The sequence below is a fragment of the Lissotriton vulgaris genome, chromosome 5, assembly GCF_964263255.1.
Source record: "Lissotriton vulgaris chromosome 5, aLisVul1.2, whole genome shotgun sequence".
Lineage (NCBI taxonomy): Eukaryota > Metazoa > Chordata > Amphibia > Caudata > Salamandridae > Lissotriton > Lissotriton vulgaris.
Window position 1 is genome coordinate 1,046,820,436 of NC_141693.1, and position 21,590 is coordinate 1,046,842,025.

Genomic DNA, 21,590 nt, shown 5'->3' on the forward strand with positions numbered 1-21,590 from the left:
AGTGAGGGTGAGGGGTTGAGGGTGAGTGAGGGTGAGGTGTTGAGGGTGAGTGAGGGTGAGGGTGGGTGAGCGTGAGGGAGGGGTTGAGGGTGAGGTGTTGAGGGTGAGTGAGGGTGTGGGTGAGGGGTTGAGGGTGAGGGGTTGAGGGTGAGTGAGGGTGGGTGAGGGTGAGGGGTTGAGGGTGAGTGAGGGTGAGGTGTTGAGGGTGAGTGAGGGTGAGGGTGAGGTGTTGAGGGTGAGTGAGGGTGGGTGAGTGAGGGTGAGTGAGGGTGAGGGGTTGAGGGTGAGTGAGGGTGAGGGTGAGTGAGGGTGAGGGTGATTGAGGGTGAGGGGTTGAGGGTGAGGGGCTGAGGGTGAGTGAGGGTGAGGGGTTGAGGGTGAGTGAGGGTGAGGGGTTGAGGGTGAGTGAGGGTGAGAGGTTGAGGGTGAGGGGTTGAGGGTGATAGAGGATGAGTGAGAGTGAGGGTGAGTGAGAGGTTGAGGGTGAGGGGTTGAGGGTGAGTGAGGGTGAGGGTGAGGGGTTGAGGGTGAGTGAGGGTGAGGTGTTGAGGGTGAGGGTGGGTGAGCGTGAGGGTGAGCGTGGGGGTGAGTGAGGTGTTGAGGGTGAGGTGTTGAGGGTGAGTGAGGGTGAGGGGTTGAGGGTGAGTGAGGGTGAGGGTGAGGTGTTGAGGGTGAGTGAGGGTGGGTGAGGGTGAGTGAGGGTGAGTGAGGGTGAGTGAGGGTGAGGGGTTGAGGGTGAGTGAGGGTGAGGGTGAGTGAGGGTGAGGGGTTGAGGGTGAGGGGCTGAGGGTGAGGGCTTGAGGGTGAGTGAGGGTGAGTGAGGGTGAGGGGTTGAGGGTGAGTGAGGGTGAGAGGTTGAGGGTGAGTGAGGGTGAGGGGTTGAGGGTGATAGAGGATGAGTGAGAGTGAGGGTGAGTGAGGGGTTGAGGGTGAGGGGTTGAGGGTGAGTGAGGGTGAGGGGTTGAGGGTGAGTGAGGGTGAGGTGTTGAGGGTGAGGGTGGGTGAGCGTGAGGGTGAGCGTGAGGGTGAGTGAGGTTTTGAGGGTGAGGAGTTGAGGGTGAGTGAGGGTGAGGGGTTGAGGGTGAGTGAGGGTGAGGGTGAGGGTGAGGGGTTGAGGATGAGTGAGGGTGAGGGGTTGAGGGTGAGTGATGGTGAGGTGTTGAGGGTGAGTGAGGGTGAGGGTGGGTGAGCGTGAGGGAGGGGTTGAGGGTGAGGTGTTGAGGGTGAGTGAGGGTGTGGGTGAGGGGTTGAGGGTGAGGGGTTGAGGGTGAGTGAGGGTGGGTGAGGGATTGAGGGTGAGTGAGGGTGAGTGAGGGTGAGGGTGAGGGTGAGGTGTTGAGGGTGAGTGAGGGTGGGTGAGTGAGGGTGAGGGGTTGAGGGGGAGTGAGGGTGAGGGTGAGTGAGGGTGAGGGGTTGAGGGTGAGGGGCTGAGGGTGAGTGAGGGTGAGGGGTTGAGGGTGAGTGAGGGTGAGGGGTTGTGGGTGAGTGAGGGTGAGGGGTTGAGGGTGAGTGAGGGTGAGAGGTTGAGGGTGAGGGGTTGAGGGTGATAGAGGATGAGTGAGGGTGAGTGAGGGGTTGAGGGTGAGGGGTTGAGGGTGAGTGAGGGTGAGGGGTTGAGGGTGAGTGAGGGTGAGGTGTTGAGGGTGAGGGTGGGTGAGCGTGAGGGTGAGCGTGGGGGTGAGTGAGGTGTTGAGGGTGAGGAGTTGAGGGTGAGTGAGGGTGAGGGGTTGAGGGTGAGTGAGGGTGAGGGTGAGGGGTTGAGGGTGAGTGAGGGTGAGGGGTTGAGGGTGAGTGAGGGGTTGAGGGTGAGTGAGGGTGAGGGGTTGAGGGTGAGTGAGGGTGAGGGGTTGAGGGTGAGTGAGGGTGAGGGTGAGTGAGGGTGAGGGGTTGAGGGTGAGGGGCTGAGGGTGAGTGAGGGTGAGGGGTTGAGGGTGAGTGAGGGTGAGGGGTTGTGGGTGAGTGAGGGTGAGGGGTTGAGGGTGAGTGAGGGTGAGAGGTTGAGGGTGAGGGGTTGAGGGTGATAGAGGATGAGTGAGGGTGAGTGAGGGGTTGAGGGTGAGGGGTTGAGGGTGAGTGAGGGTGAGGGGTTGAGGGTGAGTGAGGGTGAGGTGTTGAGGGTGAGGGTGGGTGAGCGTGAGGGTGAGCGTGGGGGTGAGTGAGGTGTTGAGGGTGAGGAGTTGAGGGTGAGTGAGGGTGAGGGGTTGAGGGTGAGGGAGGGTGAGGGTGAGGGGTTGAGGGTGAGTGAGGGTGAGGGGTTGAGGGTGAGTGAGGGGTTGAGGGTGAGTGAGGGTGAGGTGTTGAGGGTGAGTGAGGGTGAGTGAGGGTGAGGGTGAGGTGTTGAGGGTGAGTGAGGGTGGGTGAGTGAGGGTGAGTGAGGGTGAGGGGTTGAGGGTGAGTGAGGGTGAGGGTGAGGGTGAGTGAGGGTGAGGGTGATTGAGGGTGAGGGGTTGAGGGTGAGGGGCTGAGGGTGAGTGAGGGTGAGGGGTTGAGGGTGAGTGAGGGTGAGGGGTTGAGGGTGAGTGAGGGTGAGAGGTTGAGGGTGAGGGGTTGAGGGTGATAGAGGATGAGTGAGAGTGAGGGTGAGTGATAGGTTGAGGGTGAGGGGTTGAGGGTGAGTGAGGGTGAGGGTGAGGGGTTGAGGGTGAGTGAGGGTGAGGTGGTGAGGGTGGGTGAGCGTGAGGGTGAGCGTGGGGGTGAGTGAGGTGTTGAGGGTGAGGTGTTGAGGGTGAGTGAGGGTGAGGGGTTGAGGGTGAGTGAGGGTGAGGGTGAGGTGTTGAGGGTGAGTGAGGGTGGGTGAGGGTGAGTGAGGGTGAGGGGTTGAGGGTGAGTGAGGGTGAGGGTGAGTGAGGGTGAGGGGTTGAGGGTGAGGGGCTGAGGGTGAGGGGTTGAGGGTGAGGGGTTGAGGGTGAGTGAGGGTGAGTGAGGGTGAGGGGTTGAGGGTGAGTGAGGGTGAGAGGTTGAGGGTGAGTGAGGGTGAGGGGTTGAGGGTGATAGAGGATGAGTGAGAGTGAGGGTGAGTGAGGGGTTGAGGGTGAGGGGTTGAGGGTGAGTGAGGGTGAGGGGTTGAGGGTGAGTGAGGGTGAGTGAGGGTGAGGTGTTGAGGGTGAGTGAGGGTGGGTGAGGGTGAGTGAGGGTGAGTGAGGGTGAGGGGTTGAGGGTGAGTGAGGGTGAGGGTGAGGGTGAGTGAGGGTGAGGGGTTGAGGGTGAGGGGCTGAGGGTGAGTGAGGGTGAGGGGTTGAGGGTGAGTGAGGGTGAGTGAGGGTGAGGGGTTGAGGGTGAGTGAGGGTGAGAGGTTGAGGGTGAGTGAGGGTGAGGGGTTGACGGTGATAGAGGATGAGTGAGAGTGAGGGTGAGTGAGGGGTTGAGGGTGAGGGGTTGAGGGTGAGTGAGGGTGAGGGGTTGAGGGTGAGTGAGGGTGAGGTGTTGAGGGTGAGTGTGGGTGAGCGTGAGGGTGAGCGTGAGGGTGAGTGAGGTGTTGAGGGTGAGGAGTTGAGGGTGAGTGAGGGGTTGAGGGTGAGTGAGGGTGAGGGTGAGGGGTTGAGGGTGAGTGAGGGTGAGGGGTTGAGGGTGAGTGAGGGTGAGGTGTTGAGGGTGAGTGAGGGTGGGTGAGCGTGAGGGAGGGGTTGAGGGTGAGGTGTTGAGGGTGAGTGAGGGTGTGGGTGAGGGGTTGAGGGTGAGGGGTTGAGGGTGAGTGAGGGTGAGTGAGGGTGGGTGAGGGTGAGGGGTTGAGGGTGAGTGAGGGTGAGGTGTTGAGGGTGAGTGAGGGTGAGGGTGAGGTGTTGAGGGTGAGTGAGGGTGGGTGAGTGAGGGTGAGTGAGGGTGAGGGGTTGAGGGTGAGTGAGGGTGAGGGTGAGTGAGGGTGAGGGTGATTGAGGGTGAGGGGTTGAGGGTGAGGGGCTGAGGGTGAGTGAGGGTGAGGGGTTGAGGGTGAGTGAGGGTGAGGGGTTGAGGGTGAGTGAGGGTGAGAGGTTGAGGGTGAGGGGTTGAGGGTGATAGAGGATGAGTGAGAGTGAGGGTGAGTGAGAGGTTGAGGGTGAGGGGTTGAGGGTGAGTGAGGGTGAGGGTGAGGGGTTGAGGGTGAGTGAGGGTGAGGTGTTGAGGGTGAGGGTGGGTGAGCGTGAGGGTGAGCGTGGGGGTGAGTGAGGTGTTGAGGGTGAGGTGTTGAGGGTGAGTGAGGGTGAGGGGTTGAGGGTGAGTGAGGGTGAGGGTGAGGTGTTGAGGGTGAGTGAGGGTGGGTGAGGGTGAGTGAGGGTGAGTGAGGGTGAGGGGTTGAGGGTGAGTGAGGGTGAGTGAGGGTGAGGGGTTGAGGGTGAGGGGCTGAGGGTGAGGGGTTGAGGGTGAGTGAGGGTGAGTGAGGGTGAGGGGTTGAGGGTGAGTGAGGGTGAGAGGTTGAGGGTGAGTGAGGGTGAGGGGTTGAGGGTGATAGAGGATGAGTGAGAGTGAGGGTGAGTGAGGGTGAGTGAGGGGTTGAGGGTGAGGGGTTGAGGGTGAGTGAGGGTGAGGGGTTGAGGGTGAGTGAGGGTGAGGTGTTGAGGGTGAGGGTGGGTGAGCGTGAGGGTGAGCGTGAGGGTGAGTGAGGTTTTGAGGGTGAGGAGTTGAGGGTGAGTGAGGGTGAGGGGTTGAGGGTGAGTGAGGGTGAGGGTGAGGGGTTGAGGGTGAGTGAGGGTGAGGGGTTGAGGGTGAGTGAGGGTGAGGTGTTGAGGGTGAGTGAGGGTGAGGGTGGGTGAGCGTGAGGGAGGGGTTGAGGGTGAGGTGTTGAGGGTGAGTGAGGGTGTGGGTGAGGGGTTGAGGGTGAGGGGTTGAGGGTGAGTGAGGGTGGGTGAGGGTGAGGGGTTGAGGGTGAGTGAGGGTGAGTGAGGGTGAGTGAGGGTGAGGGTGAGGGTGAGGTGTTGAGGGTGAGTGAGGGTGGGTGAGTGAGGGTGAGGGGTTGAGGGGGAGTGAGGGTGAGGGTGAGTGAGGGTGAGGGGTTGAGGGTGAGGGGCTGAGGGTGAGTGAGGGTGAGGGGTTGAGGGTGAGTGAGGGTGAGGGGTTGTGGGTGAGTGAGGGTGAGGGGTTGAGGGTGAGTGAGGGTGAGAGGTTGAGGGTGAGGGGTTGAGGGTGATAGAGGATGAGTGAGGGTGAGTGAGGGGTTGAGGGTGAGGGGTTGAGGGTGAGTGAGGGTGAGGGGTTGAGGGTGAGTGAGGGTGAGGTGTTGAGGGTGAGGGTGGGTGAGCGTGAGGGTGAGCGTGGGGGTGAGTGAGGTGTTGAGGGTGAGGAGTTGAGGGTGAGTGAGGGTGAGGGGTTGAGGGTGAGTGAGGGTGAGGGTGAGGGGTTGAGGGTGAGTGAGGGTGAGGGGTTGAGGGTGAGTGAGGGGTTGAGGGTGAGTGAGGGTGAGGGGTTGAGGGTGAGTGAGGGTGAGTGAGGGTGAGGGTGAGTGAGGGTGAGGGGTTGAGGTTGAGGGGCTGAGGGTGAGTGAGGGTGAGGGGTTGAGGGTGAGTGAGGGTGAGGGGTTGTGGGTGGGTGAGGGGTTGAGGGTGAGTGAGGGTGAGAGGTTGAGGGTGAGGGGTTGAGGGTGATAGAGGATGAGTGAGGGTGAGTGAGGGGTTGAGGGTGAGGGGTTGAGGGTGAGTGAGGGTGAGGGGTTGAGGGTGAGTGAGGGTGAGGTGTTGAGGGTGAGGGTGGGTGAGCGTGAGGGTGAGCGTGGGGGTGAGTGAGGTGTTGAGGGTGAGGAGTTGAGGGTGAGTGAGGGTGAGGGGTTGAGGGTGAGTGAGGGTGAGGGTGAGGGGTTGAGGGTGGGTGAGGGGTTGAGGGTGAGTGAGGGGTTGAGGGTGAGTGAGGGTGAGGTGTTGAGGGTAAGTGAGGGTGAGTGAGGGTGAGGGTGAGGTGTTGAGGGTGAGTGAGGGTGGGTGAGTGAGGGTGAGTGAGGGTGAGGGGTTGAGGGTGAGTGAGGGTGAGGGTGAGTGAGGGTGAGGGTGATTGAGGGTGAGGGGTTGAGGGTGAGGGGCTGAGGGTGAGTGAGGGTGAGGGGTTGAGGGTGAGTGAGGGTGAGGGGTTGAGGGTGAGTGAGGGTGAGAGGTTGAGGGTGAGGGGTTGAGGGTGATAGAGGATGAGTGAGAGTGAGGGTGAGTGATAGGTTGAGGGTGAGGGGTTGAGGGTGAGTGAGGGTGAGGGGTTGAGGGTGAGTGAGGGTGAGGTGTTGAGGGTGAGGGTGGGTGAGCGTGAGGGTGAGCGTGGGGGTGAGTGAGGTGTTGAGGGTGAGGTGTTGAGGGTGAGTGAGGGTGAGGGGTTGAGGGTGAGTGAGGGTGAGGGTGAGGTGTTGAGGGTGAGTGAGGGTGGGTGAGGGTGAGTGAGGGTGAGGGGTTGAGGGTGAGTGAGGGTGAGGGTGAGTGAGGGTGAGGGGTTGAGGGTGAGGGGCTGAGGGTGAGGGGTTGAGGGTGAGTGAGGGTGAGTGAGGGTGAGGGGTTGAGGGTGAGTGAGGGTGAGAGGTTGAGGGTGAGTGAGGGTGAGGGGTTGAGGGTGATAGAGGATGAGTGAGAGTGAGGGTAGTGAGGGGTTGAGGGTGAGGGGTTGAGGGTGAGTGAGGGTGAGGGGTTGAGGGTGAGTGAGGGTGAGGTGTTGAGGGTGAGGGTGGGTGAGCGTGAGGGTGAGCGTGAGGGTGAGTGAGGTGTTGAGGGTGAGGAGTTGAGGGTGAGTGAGGGTGAGGGGTTGAGGGTGAGTGAGGGTGAGGGTGAGGGGTTGAGGGTGAGTGAGGGTGAGGTGTTGAGGGTGAGTGAGGGTGAGGGTGGGTGAGCGTGAGGGAGAGGGTGAGGTGTTGAGGGTGAGTGAGGGTGTGGGTGAGGGGTTGAGGGTGAGGGGTTGAGGGTGAGTGAGGGTGGGTGAGGGTGAGGGGTTGAGGGTGAGTGAGGGTGAGTGAGGGTGAGTGAGGGTGAGGGTGAGGTGTTGAGGGTGAGTGAGGGTGGGTGAGTGAGGGTGAGGGGTTGAGGGTGAGTGAGGGTGAGGGTGAGTGAGGGTGAGGGGTTGAGGGTGAGGGGCTGAGGGTGAGTGAGGGTGAGGGGTTGAGGGTGAGTGAGGGTGAGGGGTTGTGGGTGAGTGAGGGTGAGGGGTTGAGGGTGAGTGAGGGTGAGAGGTTGAGGGTGAGGGGTTGAGGGTGATAGAGGATGAGTGAGGGTGAGTGAGGGGTTGAGGGTGAGGGGTTGAGGGTGAGTGAGGGTGAGGGGTTGAGGGTGAGTGAGGGTGAGGTGTTGAGGGTGAGGGTGGGTGAGCGTGAGGGTGAGCGTGGGGCTGAGTGAGGTGTTGAGGGTGAGGAGTTGAGGGTGAGTGAGGGTGAGGGGTTGAGGGTGAGGGTGAGGGGTTGAGGGTGAGTGAGGGTGAGGGGTTGAGGGTGAGTGAGGGGTTGAGGGTGAGTGAGGGGTTGAGGGTGAGTGAGGGTGAGGGTGGGTGAGCGTGAGGGAGGGGTTGAGGGTGAGGTGTTGAGGGTGAGTGAGGGTGTGGGTGAGGGGTTGAGGGTGAGTGAGGGTGAGGGGTTGAGGGTGAGTGAGGGTGTGACCATATCCATTCCAGACACTGATAATTAATTGGCGACAAAAGTTATTATTTGACGTGGCATATCTTAATTGCTAGGTTTTTTAATTACTAGTTGATGTTTAATTTTTGTAATCATTTTTTTAAGTAGGCACCTCTTAAAAAATAAATAAAAATATTGCTTGTTATGTATTTCCATTTGTAGACCTAGAATAGTTATGGTGCATTGTATGTAGCTTTAAAAAATAAAAATGTAGACTGCTCAATGTATTTCCGTGAATAGATGCAGGTTGCCTCTTTCTGTCAAATAATATCCCTTGTTCAACTTACTATAGTGGCGCGGCATACTATGAAGCAGAGGAGGACTGACTGTCAGAGCCTTGCTCTTTCCTCTCTTGCCAACAGGGCTACTCCAGAATAAGACCACGAAAACCATAATTTGTGAAACATGGCCATTTGACTCGCAGCCCGGTCAGTGGAGGGGCTCCGCTTTCTGATCCGTAGAGGCTGATGCGCAGTCACTTTCTTGAAGAGGAAATGGGGAATAAAAACTTTACTTTTGCAGTGATGTCGATGAACCTGGCTTGATGTCACACTGCTGCATTGTGCTGATTTTCTAAGTAAAAACATGCATAGTGAGGAGCACTAATACGGGTTTGAGATGGTGGAAGAGCTGCTTATCTCTTATGGAGATAGATTATCTGGGGGGAGGAAGGGCTCCTAATGGGAAGTGTAGACGGGGAGAAATTGAGAAAAAAAAGCTGAGCAGGGAGGGTGTTATTGCGGCTATCTGTTTGCCCGAGGGGAGGAGAAATGCAGGCCTGAGGCAGAGCACACGCTGAGAAGCTTGTGGGAGGGGGGCTGGGCTGCCTTTGATCTGGTAATGCGAGGCAGGCAGGCAGGGGGCTGGTGGCATTGTGCACGCGCTTTTTAGGGCTTGCGCTTGCGCAATGACCTAAAAAGCACATGCACTTGAAGAAATCGCCAGTGGTGGATCAACACTGGATAAGCCGTAATAGAGCTTCGCCAGCGATGCGCAGAAGCGCATCAGCAGGCGAGCCCTAAAAAACACTAAATGTGCTTCTAGCAGAACAGTTTACAAGAAGACATAGTTGAACCCAAGGGGGCTCCAACAATAATAAAGCCCACCTAAGATTTGTTTGTAAAGAAGTGCATCTGAAGAACATTCATTCCATCTGTTGCCTAAGGCACTAGGAGAGATTTCCACAGTTTAGTCGTACAACCAATGAAGGCACAGTTCCTGATTATGGCACATAGATTCACTTTAACTCCTGCCAGCTTCTGAGGCCCCGGAAGAGACCCTTTTTACAAGAAACATCCGCTTTTCAACATGGACTGCTTGATACATATGGTAGACATTTTGATACGTGCATTGATTGTCGGCTAGCGCAAAGAGGTCAAAACTGGAGTGATGTGAACACAAAAGTGAGGGAGGGTAGGTGGCTAATCTCGCCAGTGCATGCAACACTGACTCTTCGGGCGAGAGTTGGTGCTAGGCAGAGACCCCACCTGACACTAGGAGGAAAGGCGTGATCTGTACAAAAACCATTGAACAGACATTTTACTCCAGGCTATAGATATCCTAAACACGCTTATTATAATTCCTTAATGCTATTTAATGTAATGGACCTTTTGCAATATGGGACAAGCTAAACCCAGCATGTACATGTTTAATTTTGATGTTCACTGACTACTGAAACTCATGACTTATACGGAATTTCTAAAGTGAAACATGCTTTTTCCTGGGCCATACCTTATTATTTTTGCCTTTTCGGTAGCAATCGAACAGCCTGTCGGCGGAGGCCTCCCAGTGTATCTAGAGGGAAAAGGAAACACGAGTTACCCTGGTTGCTCTGTTTTTCGACATCTCAGCACCTTGCGCCTGCATCTTGGAACAGCCGCAAATCCCATGCGACTGAATTATTGTTGTAGGCATAAACTACATATTGCACTTTTCTTGATCATTTGTTTACGGAAAAGTTCGAGATTAATCACTCTCAACGCTAATGACAGACTAGAAACTTAGTTCAACAATCTGTAGGGATTACTGTGGCAACTACACGTGAACCTGCATCACAAACAACCGTCTCAGTGTCCTACATACACCTTCACACATATCCATTAGAAAATAAACAACAAAGCGCATTAACAGAAAAATGGGATTCCAATATGGAAGAAATTCAGCTCTCAGTAAAGTACCACAGGGCCAAGCAGAGCATCTCTACGGGTGGTATTCTAAGGGCATTGCAATTGTGTTACAGCTGGTGGTACGATTGAGCGCCTACCTGCAGTGGTAATGCATTAGCACCAGTGGTAATGAATGATAATCATACGCATCATTTCCTGATACTGGCAGCTATAGAAATAAAGACAGAAGACTGCCATAATAATTGGAATAAAAATAGCACTGTGCCAAAATGATTTGATTTGTTGTGTCAAGAACTATGAAGCACAATCCCTTCTCTGTCATCACATGGAGAGTAGCGCCTTTGCTTCAAGTAGTGAGAGCTGATCATGAATTTGAAACTGTTGTTGTAATGCTGGTGTTGAAGGTAAACCAGAGCCTGGTTTTCTCACTACTATCTAAAACTGAACCCCTTAAAAACAGACATCTTCTTAATCTAAATATTAGACATTGTAGTTATGTAGGTTTTAGGTTGAGCCTGGGCAGCGCGTGCGCTTCTCTGCGACGTATATTGTATTCAAGTATAGACTTTAAGCCCCGCCCACTCTCCACCCATATTTGTAATTGGCTTGTGTCAATCTCCTTTGTAAATGCAGGCTTCTGATTCGTTCATAGGCTTGTTAGTCACTCCTTAGTATTGCCTTGTTTTCATTTTTAACCTTCCATGAGGACGAGCCCTTTTACTTCTGTTGTTACACAGTACATCTTATTTAGTCTGTAAGCACTATTTTCTTTAATGAGTTTCTCCTACTGCAGGCATGACATGCTTTCATGCACCATGCACACTTTCACTTTCCAAGCAGCCCGGGACAATGGCGGCTGCTTATCTGAAATGAAATATGTCTCATTTACAAGAGTTTGATCTATTGGCATTGTAAATGACAATGCCTTTTATTTATATGTAAATTATCAAAACAGGTAAATAAAAGGCATTGTCATTTGCAATGCCAATAGCTTAAACTCCCGCAAATGCGAGACCTATTGCACTGCAAATGCTTGTTCAATAAAATCACTGGGAGGCAATCCATGCACAATCAAGTTAATGTACCTACCTCATGATACAGTTCCAAAACAGTGACCATGGATACTCCTTTCCATTCTTATACTGAAATCAAACAGGCGTAATTGAGCTACCGTGCCAGACATCTTTGTCTCTTTAATGTAAAGGTCCAGGTGAGCCCATCCCAAACGCTGTCTCACTGAGCTTGGCTGCTTCTCTGGAATTGCCTGGGGAATCTCACCCACAGTTCTAACAGCACATTTGGGCACAAAAGTCCACCATCTTCTCGGTGACTGGCACACCTGCCTAGAAAAATGCATTAACTAGCAGTAGGAAAGTAGGATCTGTTTCTATGGTTACCTCAACTTTTTGCCTGGTGCTAAGCTGTACCTGGCTAGTCTGACTGGGATCCTGCTAATCAAGACCCCAGTCTATCTGCCTTCTCCCTAAATTATTGTGTTCAGTACTTAGGTTCATCCCAGATTGGATACTGGGGTACCCTTAGAAGTCCCTAGTATATGGTACTACAGTGCCCAGGGCATAGGTACCCCAGAGGTCACCCATGGGCTGAAACATGCATTATGCCACCCTGAGAGACCAATCAAAATGGAACTACAGGCTTGCCATTGCAGCCTGTGTAAGTTGGTGCTGGCACCACTTACTAAAGATAAAGGTTTCCTATATCTAGGGTAAATGCCCTTAAAACATATAAGTCACCCCATTAACAGGCCTTTACAATCCTGAAGGCAGGGTGCTTGGTTCTAAATGAGAGGGTGCCCCTGCATGAGAAGGAGACCCCTGCAGCCTACGGAGTCCATTCTCCCGGGTTGTCAATGAAGTAGCCATATACTATATAGAGGGGCACCGCGTAATTACACAATGACCATCTCAAAACTAACTGCAACGAATCCTATCATCTTTGGTATCAAACATGTTGGAATCATACCCCCACAGCATAAACATTTTGGGACGTATGATTCCAAGCACTGGAAGAGCCCTCAGTTAGGCTCTCCATGTCCCTGGTACCAGTTTTCTAGACCCGGACAGCACAAAATGGTTGCTGCCGACCAGAGACACAATTCTGCCCACCTGCTACTGAGCCAAGCGCGAGCAGGGGAAGGTAGAATAATAGGGATCCTGTCACAGGGAGTTGTGACCACCTCCCAGACAGAATTTAATGTATTGGGACAGGGTGAGTGTGCTTGCCAGCGCCACTCAGTCTGCATGTGGGGCACATTTGGGGTCTCCATGGATAGTCCAGTTCAAACCAGTCCTGGGAGCCGTTGGCTCCCGCTCTGGCACGAAACTGGACAAAGGACATGGGAGTAACCTTCCCTCCATCCAGGCCCTCCCCTGAGAGGTTGCCATAAATCATTCCAACTCGGTCCCTTAGGTATTTAAGGGCTTTTCTGGGTGTAGGTCCCGAGATTCGTTGTGGGATAAGATTAAGATCAGACACCACGTCTTCTTCTACCGTCTGGGCACTCTGGACTTCACTGGACTTCGTTTGGGCCTGATTTTGTCTCCCTTCTAGTCTGCTGCATCACCTGTGTACCATACAGGAACCTTCCAAGGTCTGTGGGCATCAAAGACACCTAAAGGAAACTTCCTTCGAGTGAAGGAATCACTCCCTTGCATTTGAAGGCAAGTTGAACGGTCTACTGATTGTGATCTCCTCCGGACTCTAAATGGTTCTGCAACACAGGTGGTAGTTTTCCACAGCTTCCGAGCCTTGCTCTATCCTCTCACCAAATTTGAGGCCAGCATCCCTCGTGGGGGTTGCAATAACCAGACCCCTGTGCACCGCGTCAACATGCAGTTGAAAAGGCTTGTTGACTTCTCTCCAAGAAGATCTTCGGGCTCCAAGTAGCCCCAACTTCAAGCAGCTCCTGTGACCAGAATCTTCAGCCACACCGCATCGTATGCATTGTGGCCCGCATCTTTTGGTGAGCTGCATGAGGTCCTCTCGCGACTCCAGTGCCTACGGCCTGTGGGTCCATTTGAGGGTCACCTTTGTTTCCCTTGGGCTCCCCTGATTGCTCGGGCCTGTCCTGACTCCCCTGGACCGTGCTGGTCCAGACATTGCTCCTTCTTCAGCTCCTGCGTTGGTTGCATTTGCCAATGCTTGTTGGTGCTCTCGCAGGGCACCGACCCCTCAGCAGTCGACAGCCTTCTTGGGAAAGCTCGTGCATGGCTCCTGATCTTCCTCAGCATCGCCTGGTCCTCACAGCTGCACTGTCAAGGTCCTCGTCACCTCTCCTGCAACACCCAACATCGTAGGGAACTAGACTTCCAAGTCTCCTGGTCACCCCTGAGTGACAGACTCTGCTTGCAGGTACTGCTTGTCTAGAATCCACCTTCGGATTCCACCGGGAACTTCCTCCTCTTTCAGCAGCAGCACTTTCCTGAAGCCCTCCACTGGAAACAACGGTTTCCAACATCACTTCACATGTATGAACCCGGCTTCCCTGGGTATGTAACGTGGGTACTAGGGTATCCGCGGGTGGTGTGGCACTACAACCTTCTGTCTTCCATGGGATTTATTCAGGGTCCACAGGGAAGAGTCCTTAATCTTTAAAAATCCAACAGTGACTTACACATAGACTTGTACGGAGCACGTAGTCGTGTACTCACTGCACACGCTCTCCTTGGGGTTCCTAGATACTCACATTGGGTGGTTCCTTGGGTCCCCAGCACTTCTACAGCCTCTCAACACTGCCTTGACTCGAGTTGTGGTCCTCATACCATTTTCTGAGTACATGGTTTGGTCCCCCCCCCCCTGCCCTCCCCTGGGGACCACTGTATATTTTGTGCTTTTTGCTGTGATTTCTTGCAAAGTATTGTGTGCATTATGCATATCTCTGCGTAGGGGATATTTGAATGCGTTAGAGAGTATTATATAATAAATATGTATTTTTATAAATATCATGTGTGGTTATTTTTCACTTAATCTATTCTATCAGATTGCATTCTGGTGAAACAAGCTGCTTTTCACTTCTTCTGGACTAAGCCTGAAGCCTGCTCTCCACAGCTACCACTTAGAGAGCTTTCTAAAATTATCTAAGACCTCTTAAATCATAAGGGTTGTCTAGACTAGTGCAGGGTGTCCACTTACATAAGTGTACATCATATACCAGGCCAGCTTCTCACACTAGCCACATGAATGTACAGGAGTAAAGGAAAGGAAGGCAGAGAGACAATTCAACAGGGACTTGCTCCTTTCCGCTCTGCTCATGCTGAACCTCCTTTTACTATATATTGACTCCTTCATTCATGCCCCAGAAATTTCTGCCTGCATTTTCACCCAAAAATCAATCAGCATGAAATCTAAACACAAAGCATCAGTGCATCAGGCTTCTATCAACTTGTGCAGCAACATGACGCACTCTCCGAATGTGGAAGGTGAATGTTACAGACCCATCTCACTGAGCAACACCGATGCCAAAATTTTCGCAAAAATCTTTGCCTATCGCCTAACTCCACTTATTCCTAAAATTGTTGATTCCCAACAACATGATTTTGTAATAGGCAGGGACACTATGGCCCACAAATACGGCGATAACGGCTTTCGACATAGCAGAGACTGGTTCCTCCCCACTCTGTATGATCTTATTGGATGCTGAGAAAGCTTTCGACTGAGTGGGGTGAGACTATCTCTGGTCTGTCCTGTCTTTTATTGGATTTAAAGGCCATTTTAAAACTTGGCTAAGGTCTTTATATGATAAGCCTCTAGCAAATGTCAGCTATGCAGGGCAGACTTCTCCCACTTTCGCTATCTCCCGGGGCACCCGGCAGGGGTGTCCATTATCACCCCTGCTGTTTGCTTTATCAATGGAACCTTTTCTTTCTGCTCTGCAGCTACAATCTCAAATATTAGATCTGGGCCTCATTTTCTCAAAATTACCGCCTATGCAGACAATATCGCTATTTATTCCACGGATGTAGCGGAGGCATTAGAGGGCATTACAATAGAGGCTAGTGGATTCGGAGCAGTTTCTGGATATAAATTAAATATTAATAAAACACAAATCGTAGTGAATTATACACCACAGGTTACTATTACCGGAATTTGTAAGGTCGCCAATTATCTAGCGGTCAAAATCTCATCTAAAACCAGGGATGGTATTCCAATAAACTACGATGTCTTGTTAAAGGCAACTGCTGTGCTTTTAAAGAAATGGCACAAACTCCCCCTAAACATCATTAGTAGAATTAATTTGATCAAAATGAAATTACTTCCTAAATTCCTTTATTTATTTCGTTCTATTCCTTTTGCGCTCAATAATCTTTTTTTTAAGAAACTAGACGGGCTATTTAGTAGTTTTATTTGGGGTTACAGGAAAGTACGCAGACCCTTGACACTACTTAAGGGTTCACTAGATACAGGGGGACTTAATTTCCCGGATTTTAAGTTATACTACTGGGCCACCTTTATAGGTCGCTTACGTTCTTTGTTGAACCCTGATACTCAATTTTTTTTCATACTATGATGCAAAATTCATACTCCAGAATGTTCCTCCTAAGGTTAAATGACCCGAACTACTACAAAAGGGTCAAATTTAAGACTGCCCGAGACATAGCGAAAATCTGGTTTAATATTTTGACCTTCTGTAAAACCTCTTTTTTTCACGCTAAATTACGGCTTTGGGGTAATCCGGGTCTTCCCGGGATCTTTAATGATGGCAGGGCAAGAATATGGTCTGCTCATGGTATTACAATGCTGGGGGATCTTTATGGCTCACAGGGCTTTTTAGATTTCGGGGCACTCAAAAATGTATATAAACTGACTGACAATATGAGGTTTCAGTATCTACAAATTCATGACTTTTTGATACACAAAATGAACATTTTAGAAATTGTAGACTCTGACATCTGGGATTGTTTCTATTCATCAAAGACGAAATCTCTAATTAGTGAAGTTCATAAATGCCTTAATACTTATAAGACAGGAGATTGCATCAGATTAGCCGAGAAATGGAGATTGAAGATCGGACGTAATATCACATCTAAACAGATCGCTTTTACTCTCTCCAATTTGAATAATCTCGCTCAATCATCAAGCCTAAGGTTACAGGAATTTAAAACCACTTGTCTGCTCTATTTCACACCTGCAGTAATATCTAAATGGTCCACAAATGCTGCATACAGTGACCGCTCTAAATTCCCGAAATGTGATCTAGCTGGGGCCGACTTAGAACATATGCTCCTCTCCTGTCCGGTGTTAAAGGAGTTTTGGGCTGCTCTCGATAAAGCTCTGAAAATATAACTAGTCAAACCACCTCTCCTGTCAGCCGTATCGGTACTTTTAGATATACACTCCGTATTTCTCCCCCAGCAGGCCTTAGTCACAATACTACTCTCATGTGCCAAATTAACTATAGCCCGCACCTGAATTTCCCCGCAACCCCCTCATATTATGGAGTGGTGGTCATTGGTCAATGCGATATATTCCATGGAGGCAGCTTTGACTAAGCTAAGAGGGGATCGGTCCCTCAGGAAATTTGAAAAAATCTGGGGTAATTTCTTTTAAATGGCAATGTATCTAAGGAATATCCAAGATTGTACCATCGGATTGTATTATTGCTTTCTTATTGTTTTATCTCTGCATTGCTGCTCCTGGTCCCCAATGAATCTCCTTCTTTATCTTTTTGATTTGTTGCAGTGATTATTTATCTATGCACCCTGCTGCTATGTCGTCATTCTCAGTCTTCTTCCCGGAAATGTAAATGTATTGGTTTTTTTTTGTCCTTCCATTGTCGTGTTGTTAATAAAAGATTTTTTTTTTAAAGGAAGGAGAATGTTAATGACACTGTGCATCCTAGTCAAGCTTCATGACTGCAGGTTGTCCCACAAGGGGGGTGAAAGTGCCTCTGCCAGTCGATGCTTGTTCGTCAAACACCAACACATAGACTTGATTGCACTTCACAAAGTTTGACCTTTGCACAATTTGATCATGTTATGCTTGTCAGCGTGTATGTATTGTGCATATGGTGCTCCAGAAAAAACAAATATGACTATATGATATCAATGAAATGAGTCTGCAGAGTGTGCCTCGCCCTTAAAAATACAAAATTGCATAATATATGCATCGAAATACTACCAATGGTGGTAGGAGGAACATAGGTTAAAATATATGCCACTGCATCACTCACGAGGTTCATTGTGGCCAAGATCCAGAAAATCTTCAAAAATGGTCTGCGACACCAATAGAGGCTTTACATCTAACCTCAGCCTACCAATTGACCAGGCCACGTTCAAAATGATAACCAACAACTCCAGGAGTAAAGCGCTTGACCAATCACTAGGAACCCTACCAAACCATGAATGCTTTAGAAAGCTTCCTAGACCGTCCTTGTCACACAAGTATTTATGAATCAAACAAACCACAGCAGGATGGGACACACAGCACAAAAAGTGTGTGTTTCGTCTGTCTGAAGAATACAATGTTACTGCCTGAGCTCAACCAACACCAACAATGACTGCATCTACTTGAAGGTATTGCAACCAGATTCCAACCTCAAACCAAGCAGCGCCTGGATGCTTGATGCCAGTTAAAAAGTTCACCAGACTTTACGCTCAAAGCAACCGGGAAGACATCTACACTGGGCACCTTTCACAGAGCTAAAAAGCACCCTTAAACAGCTACGAAGCAATAAGTGAGCCATTTAAAAACCAGTCCCATGTACGAAAACATGAAATAAATGGACTAAGAAGAGTCTTTTTGGAATTTAGAAAGGGATGTGTTTTACATCTGGATGTGAATTTGAAATAATTTCTCCTTCACTGTGGATGAATCAAGTCAACTAGACTTCACTAGACAACCAACGATACACCTGCATCACATTTCATGTGATCCATTTCTTTGCTTTAGAAGAGTGAATGAGTTCTTCATATCCAGTTTAGCAGTCTTTAGTTTAGTTGTGCTGTGTATAGTTGTATTGGGTAGTGTTATGTTGTGGAGATGAAAAGAGACTCGGAGACAGAAAACATTGCGCAAGGGAGACCAGATAAGGAAAATGTATTTACATGGCATGGATCTACCTAACATAAAATTGATTATGGATCCTAAGTGTTTAAAAATATTTCAATTTTTCAAAGTATAAATCAGAACTTGCCAAATTCTTACAGAAATATGTTGAAAACAATCCTGCAGTCCCCCGGGGTACTGCAGTTTTCTCCTGTAAAACTGCACCACTACAACATACTCTTCCGCAATGGAACATGGAGGGAGCAGGGCAGAGTATTCTGTTGCCGCAGGAGATAGGATGTCGGCGCCAGCACGTCCATGACCCTTTGTACTAGCATCTCCCTATATAGATGTCATTGCACGACAAAACAAGCTGGATTGGGCACGGAAAGCGCATTGAAAAAACTGCATAGCAATGAAAGGTTAAACGTTACGCAAGCAGAATCCTGGAAACTCATTTGGCAACAGCCACTGAGGCCCGGCCTTTGGTGTAGCCTCTGTCTCTAACTGCAGTAAGTTAAACGAGCACAATGCACGGAGTATCCCGAGGCCCTACGTAGCTGTGGCTCTGATTTTTTTCCGTTAAATGCTCGCGACGTAATTGCTGTTGCTTTGCTACGTGACAACATAAAGATTTTTATTTACACCACCTTCCCCCTCCTTTCTGCGTCTCTGTCTCTTTAGACAGTTATGAACTGCGAGGCCTCGGCCCCAGAGTTTGAACTGGAAGCAATTAACAGGCGGCGCCCGCCAATCTGGACTGAGGGCTGGCCAGTAGTCCCCTCTGTCTGTCACTCATCAGTATGCGCGAGCGGGCACCTGCGCATTCATTCCTGCTGACTGACTGCTCCGACGGGTTTATACGACGAGCCTCTCGAGCACGAGGGTGACTCAAGTCTCTTCCTCCGTGAATTTCATCAGAGATATTTATTGTTTCAGCCGGAGGAGGCCGAGGACGAGCTCTGCGCTCGGCAGCGCAAACAGAGATCAACCGCTGCTGTCAGCAACCTGTGATCGGAATAACAAGCGCGTGACGCCAGCAGCGCACCCCCGCGTCTACGGAGTGGTTCAGCTTCCATGACGTCATGAAAAAGACGGAGGGCACGAGAGGCTCTTAACGTTTCAAGTTCTTTATCTGCTATCGTCCTCGCGCGCTTACCTTTCTCTGCCAGGGATGTTAACAGTGCAGCAGGTGCAGTTGTCCCGGGGGCATGCGTCCCAGGGGCCCACTGTACAACTATTACAGCTGCTGGTTTTACTGAAAAACCAGGTGGCTGGGCCTATTTTCCTTTCTTTTCACTTTAGGGCCCATGGCACCCCATACTATGGCCCTTTTTTATGACCTTGGTGAATCTTCGGTGCAACTGATTCTATGGTTTATCAGGTACAGAGGCCTGCTGTCTGCAGAACTAGGAATAACATCCCCCAAATCAGAAACCCAATAAACCCGGGAAAGACTTTTAACTGGCTATAAAACAAGAACTGTGATACTTGTGAAAATGTAAATACTGTATAGATGTGTTCCATTTTCAGAGCTGGGCCTTGATCCTCAGATGGACGGTCCAATCCTGTCCCTCTGGCATTTTCAAATGGGCTTTCGGGTGGGGCCTGATTTCAGAAGAGGAAGGGTTTCCCTGGCAGAAAGATGAAAGTCCCCAACTGCCCTATTTTTTTTGCAGTCTCCGAATAAAATGTGGAATTCAGGGACCCACAATAGTACTTTTTGGGAAAGCTGATTATCCCCATAGCCTAATTTTGTCTCCAAATATGAATGTTTGGATTGAAAATACAGCATTATCGAGATATTCTCCCTCGCCCGGTTTAATATATCCAACAGCATCCACACCTTTTGAAATCTTTCCGCTCTTAATCAGTATTTATCACCTTTCTCTTGGGAAAAGGGTGCTTTTGTGTCTAATGGGTTTACGGTTTTCTCTGCAAGTACTCGAACACCTGGGATGGTATTAGCATATTAAGATGTGCAAACCTGTTTGTATTTTCTTCAGCGTATTCCTTTGCACACGTATTTCCTTCCCTTTTCACTACTGTATACGGCTCACCGAACTTGTTGCGAGAAAGGGGGGTGGGTGGAGTAGAATAAATGTGGGTGTATTTTTGTTGGACATGTTTCAGTCTTCCTTCCAACCAGTGATGCATCCTGTTGCAACATTGCCCGTTTCTAGAGAGCCCCTGAGTGTTCTCGGCAGTTGAGAGAGTGCAATGCTTCAACACTGCTTCATGTGCTTTAACATGCACAGATTAGAAACATGCATCCATTGACAACCAGTCCCGCAGAACCAGGAGCACCACCAACAGTTTCCGAAGAAATAAAACAACCTAGAATTCATCATGAATTCAGAAAATGGGAATTGGAGCACATCTTTTTCCATCTGAACCGCCAAATGATGGAACTCGGAAAGGTGTTAAAGCAAACATAATTCTACACCATAGCTTTGAACACCCATACTTGCCAGGCTAAATACCTATATAAATACTCGATAACAAATTATATTCCACAAACAACATTGTAAAGAGCTGTGCATGAATGGCAAATCAGATTGCACAAGCCTGACAACTTTACTGACAGTTACACAAGTATATGAAACTAATTTCATAGTTTAACTCAGCACAATCATGCACTAGTATGCATGAGAAGAACAGTACAAATTTCATGTGATGGAATGGAAATAGCACGATTAACTGCAATCCCTGTACTTCTAGTAGCATGCTATCTGTCCACAAAGTGCTTCAGCACCTCATCTGGGTTAATAAGTTATATATAAATACCCATATGAAAATGTACCATACCATGCCACGCCACACCATACCATACCATCTTCTTCCTTGGATTGCAGACAGTTCACCTTTCATAGTCATTGCTTTGTCTGGTGGGCACACATGCAAACCTACCTGCGTCTTATGGCGTCTACCTGCCTCTTTATACATGGCATGGTTTATTTTTCAAATACTTTTCACTCAGGAAACCATGAACCGAGTTAAAAAAGAATACGTTTTAGAATATAAAGGGACATTTAGGTAATGGGAAATGTTTGACAATGACTCCACAGGATTCAGCCATTTGCTCTTCTGCAGTAGCCCAGAATGAAGATGTATGGGCAAAGTGCCATGGAAAGCACATCACACCTTCGCTGAGCACCATGAAAACCTTAAAGTGCCAAAGCTTGTACATTCGTGCTATAAGTGGAATGCAGGAGATAAAACACCAGCCTTGATGCTATGCTTTTACAGAGAAGCTAGGAGATTTGAGGAGAAACATAGTAAGGGTGGTGGTATTTGAGGGGTGAAGCAGTAGATGAGGGAGAGAGCAAGAAAACTCATGCACTTTCAGGTAGTGCTGAATGAAAAAGCAAAAAGTAGTCCCTTAAATATCAGCAGTTGAAGGATACGAGTCAGCCAATCCAAATAATCATAAAGAGGATATGCTGCAGGAGAGGTATAAAGACAAGAAGAGGAAGGCTAGCCAAGCAAGCAAATGAAAGTGACAATAATGCCAACCAAAAATAAGCAACGATTGGGCTGCAAGCCCACATTAAGCTCACAATAGGTCTTTTGCAACTGGACAGTTTGCTCTGTCTGGTAGGATAAACTGAATGAAGATGTTGCTGTCCCTGACAACCTTTGAAATTACTACGAAAGCTTCATCACATCTGAAATATATTCCTTTCTCTGCTTGCATTTAGCTTTTCCACTTATTCATCTGGACAAGTAAATTAGGCACACAATTTGCAGCCCATTTGATAACTGTCTCCATGTTAACAAGGCCTGTCAGTAAGATTTGATTTGTTTCACTCCAGCCACATGCACATTTTAAGATTCATTTTAAAATGATACTCCCAGTTCTTAACTCTATCTCTGATAAGGCCAACACCATTTATCACCCTTTTTATGAGATACCT

The 21,590-nt window shown here is 49.9% G+C and overlaps 1 protein-coding gene across 3 annotated transcripts in view; it reads right to left on the reverse strand.

Moving 5' to 3' along the window:
* SEMA4G (semaphorin 4G) overlaps positions 1–21,590 on the reverse strand; it is a 698,845-nt gene that overhangs the window by 270,728 nt on the left and 406,527 nt on the right. For all 3 annotated transcript variants that reach the window (XM_086922681.1, XM_086922680.1, XM_086922682.1), the window contains exon 4: positions 9,275–9,337. In XM_086922681.1, coding sequence (XP_086778807.1) covers positions 9,275–9,337 — 63 coding nt within the window. The remainder of the gene's footprint in view (positions 1–9,274; positions 9,338–21,590) is intronic.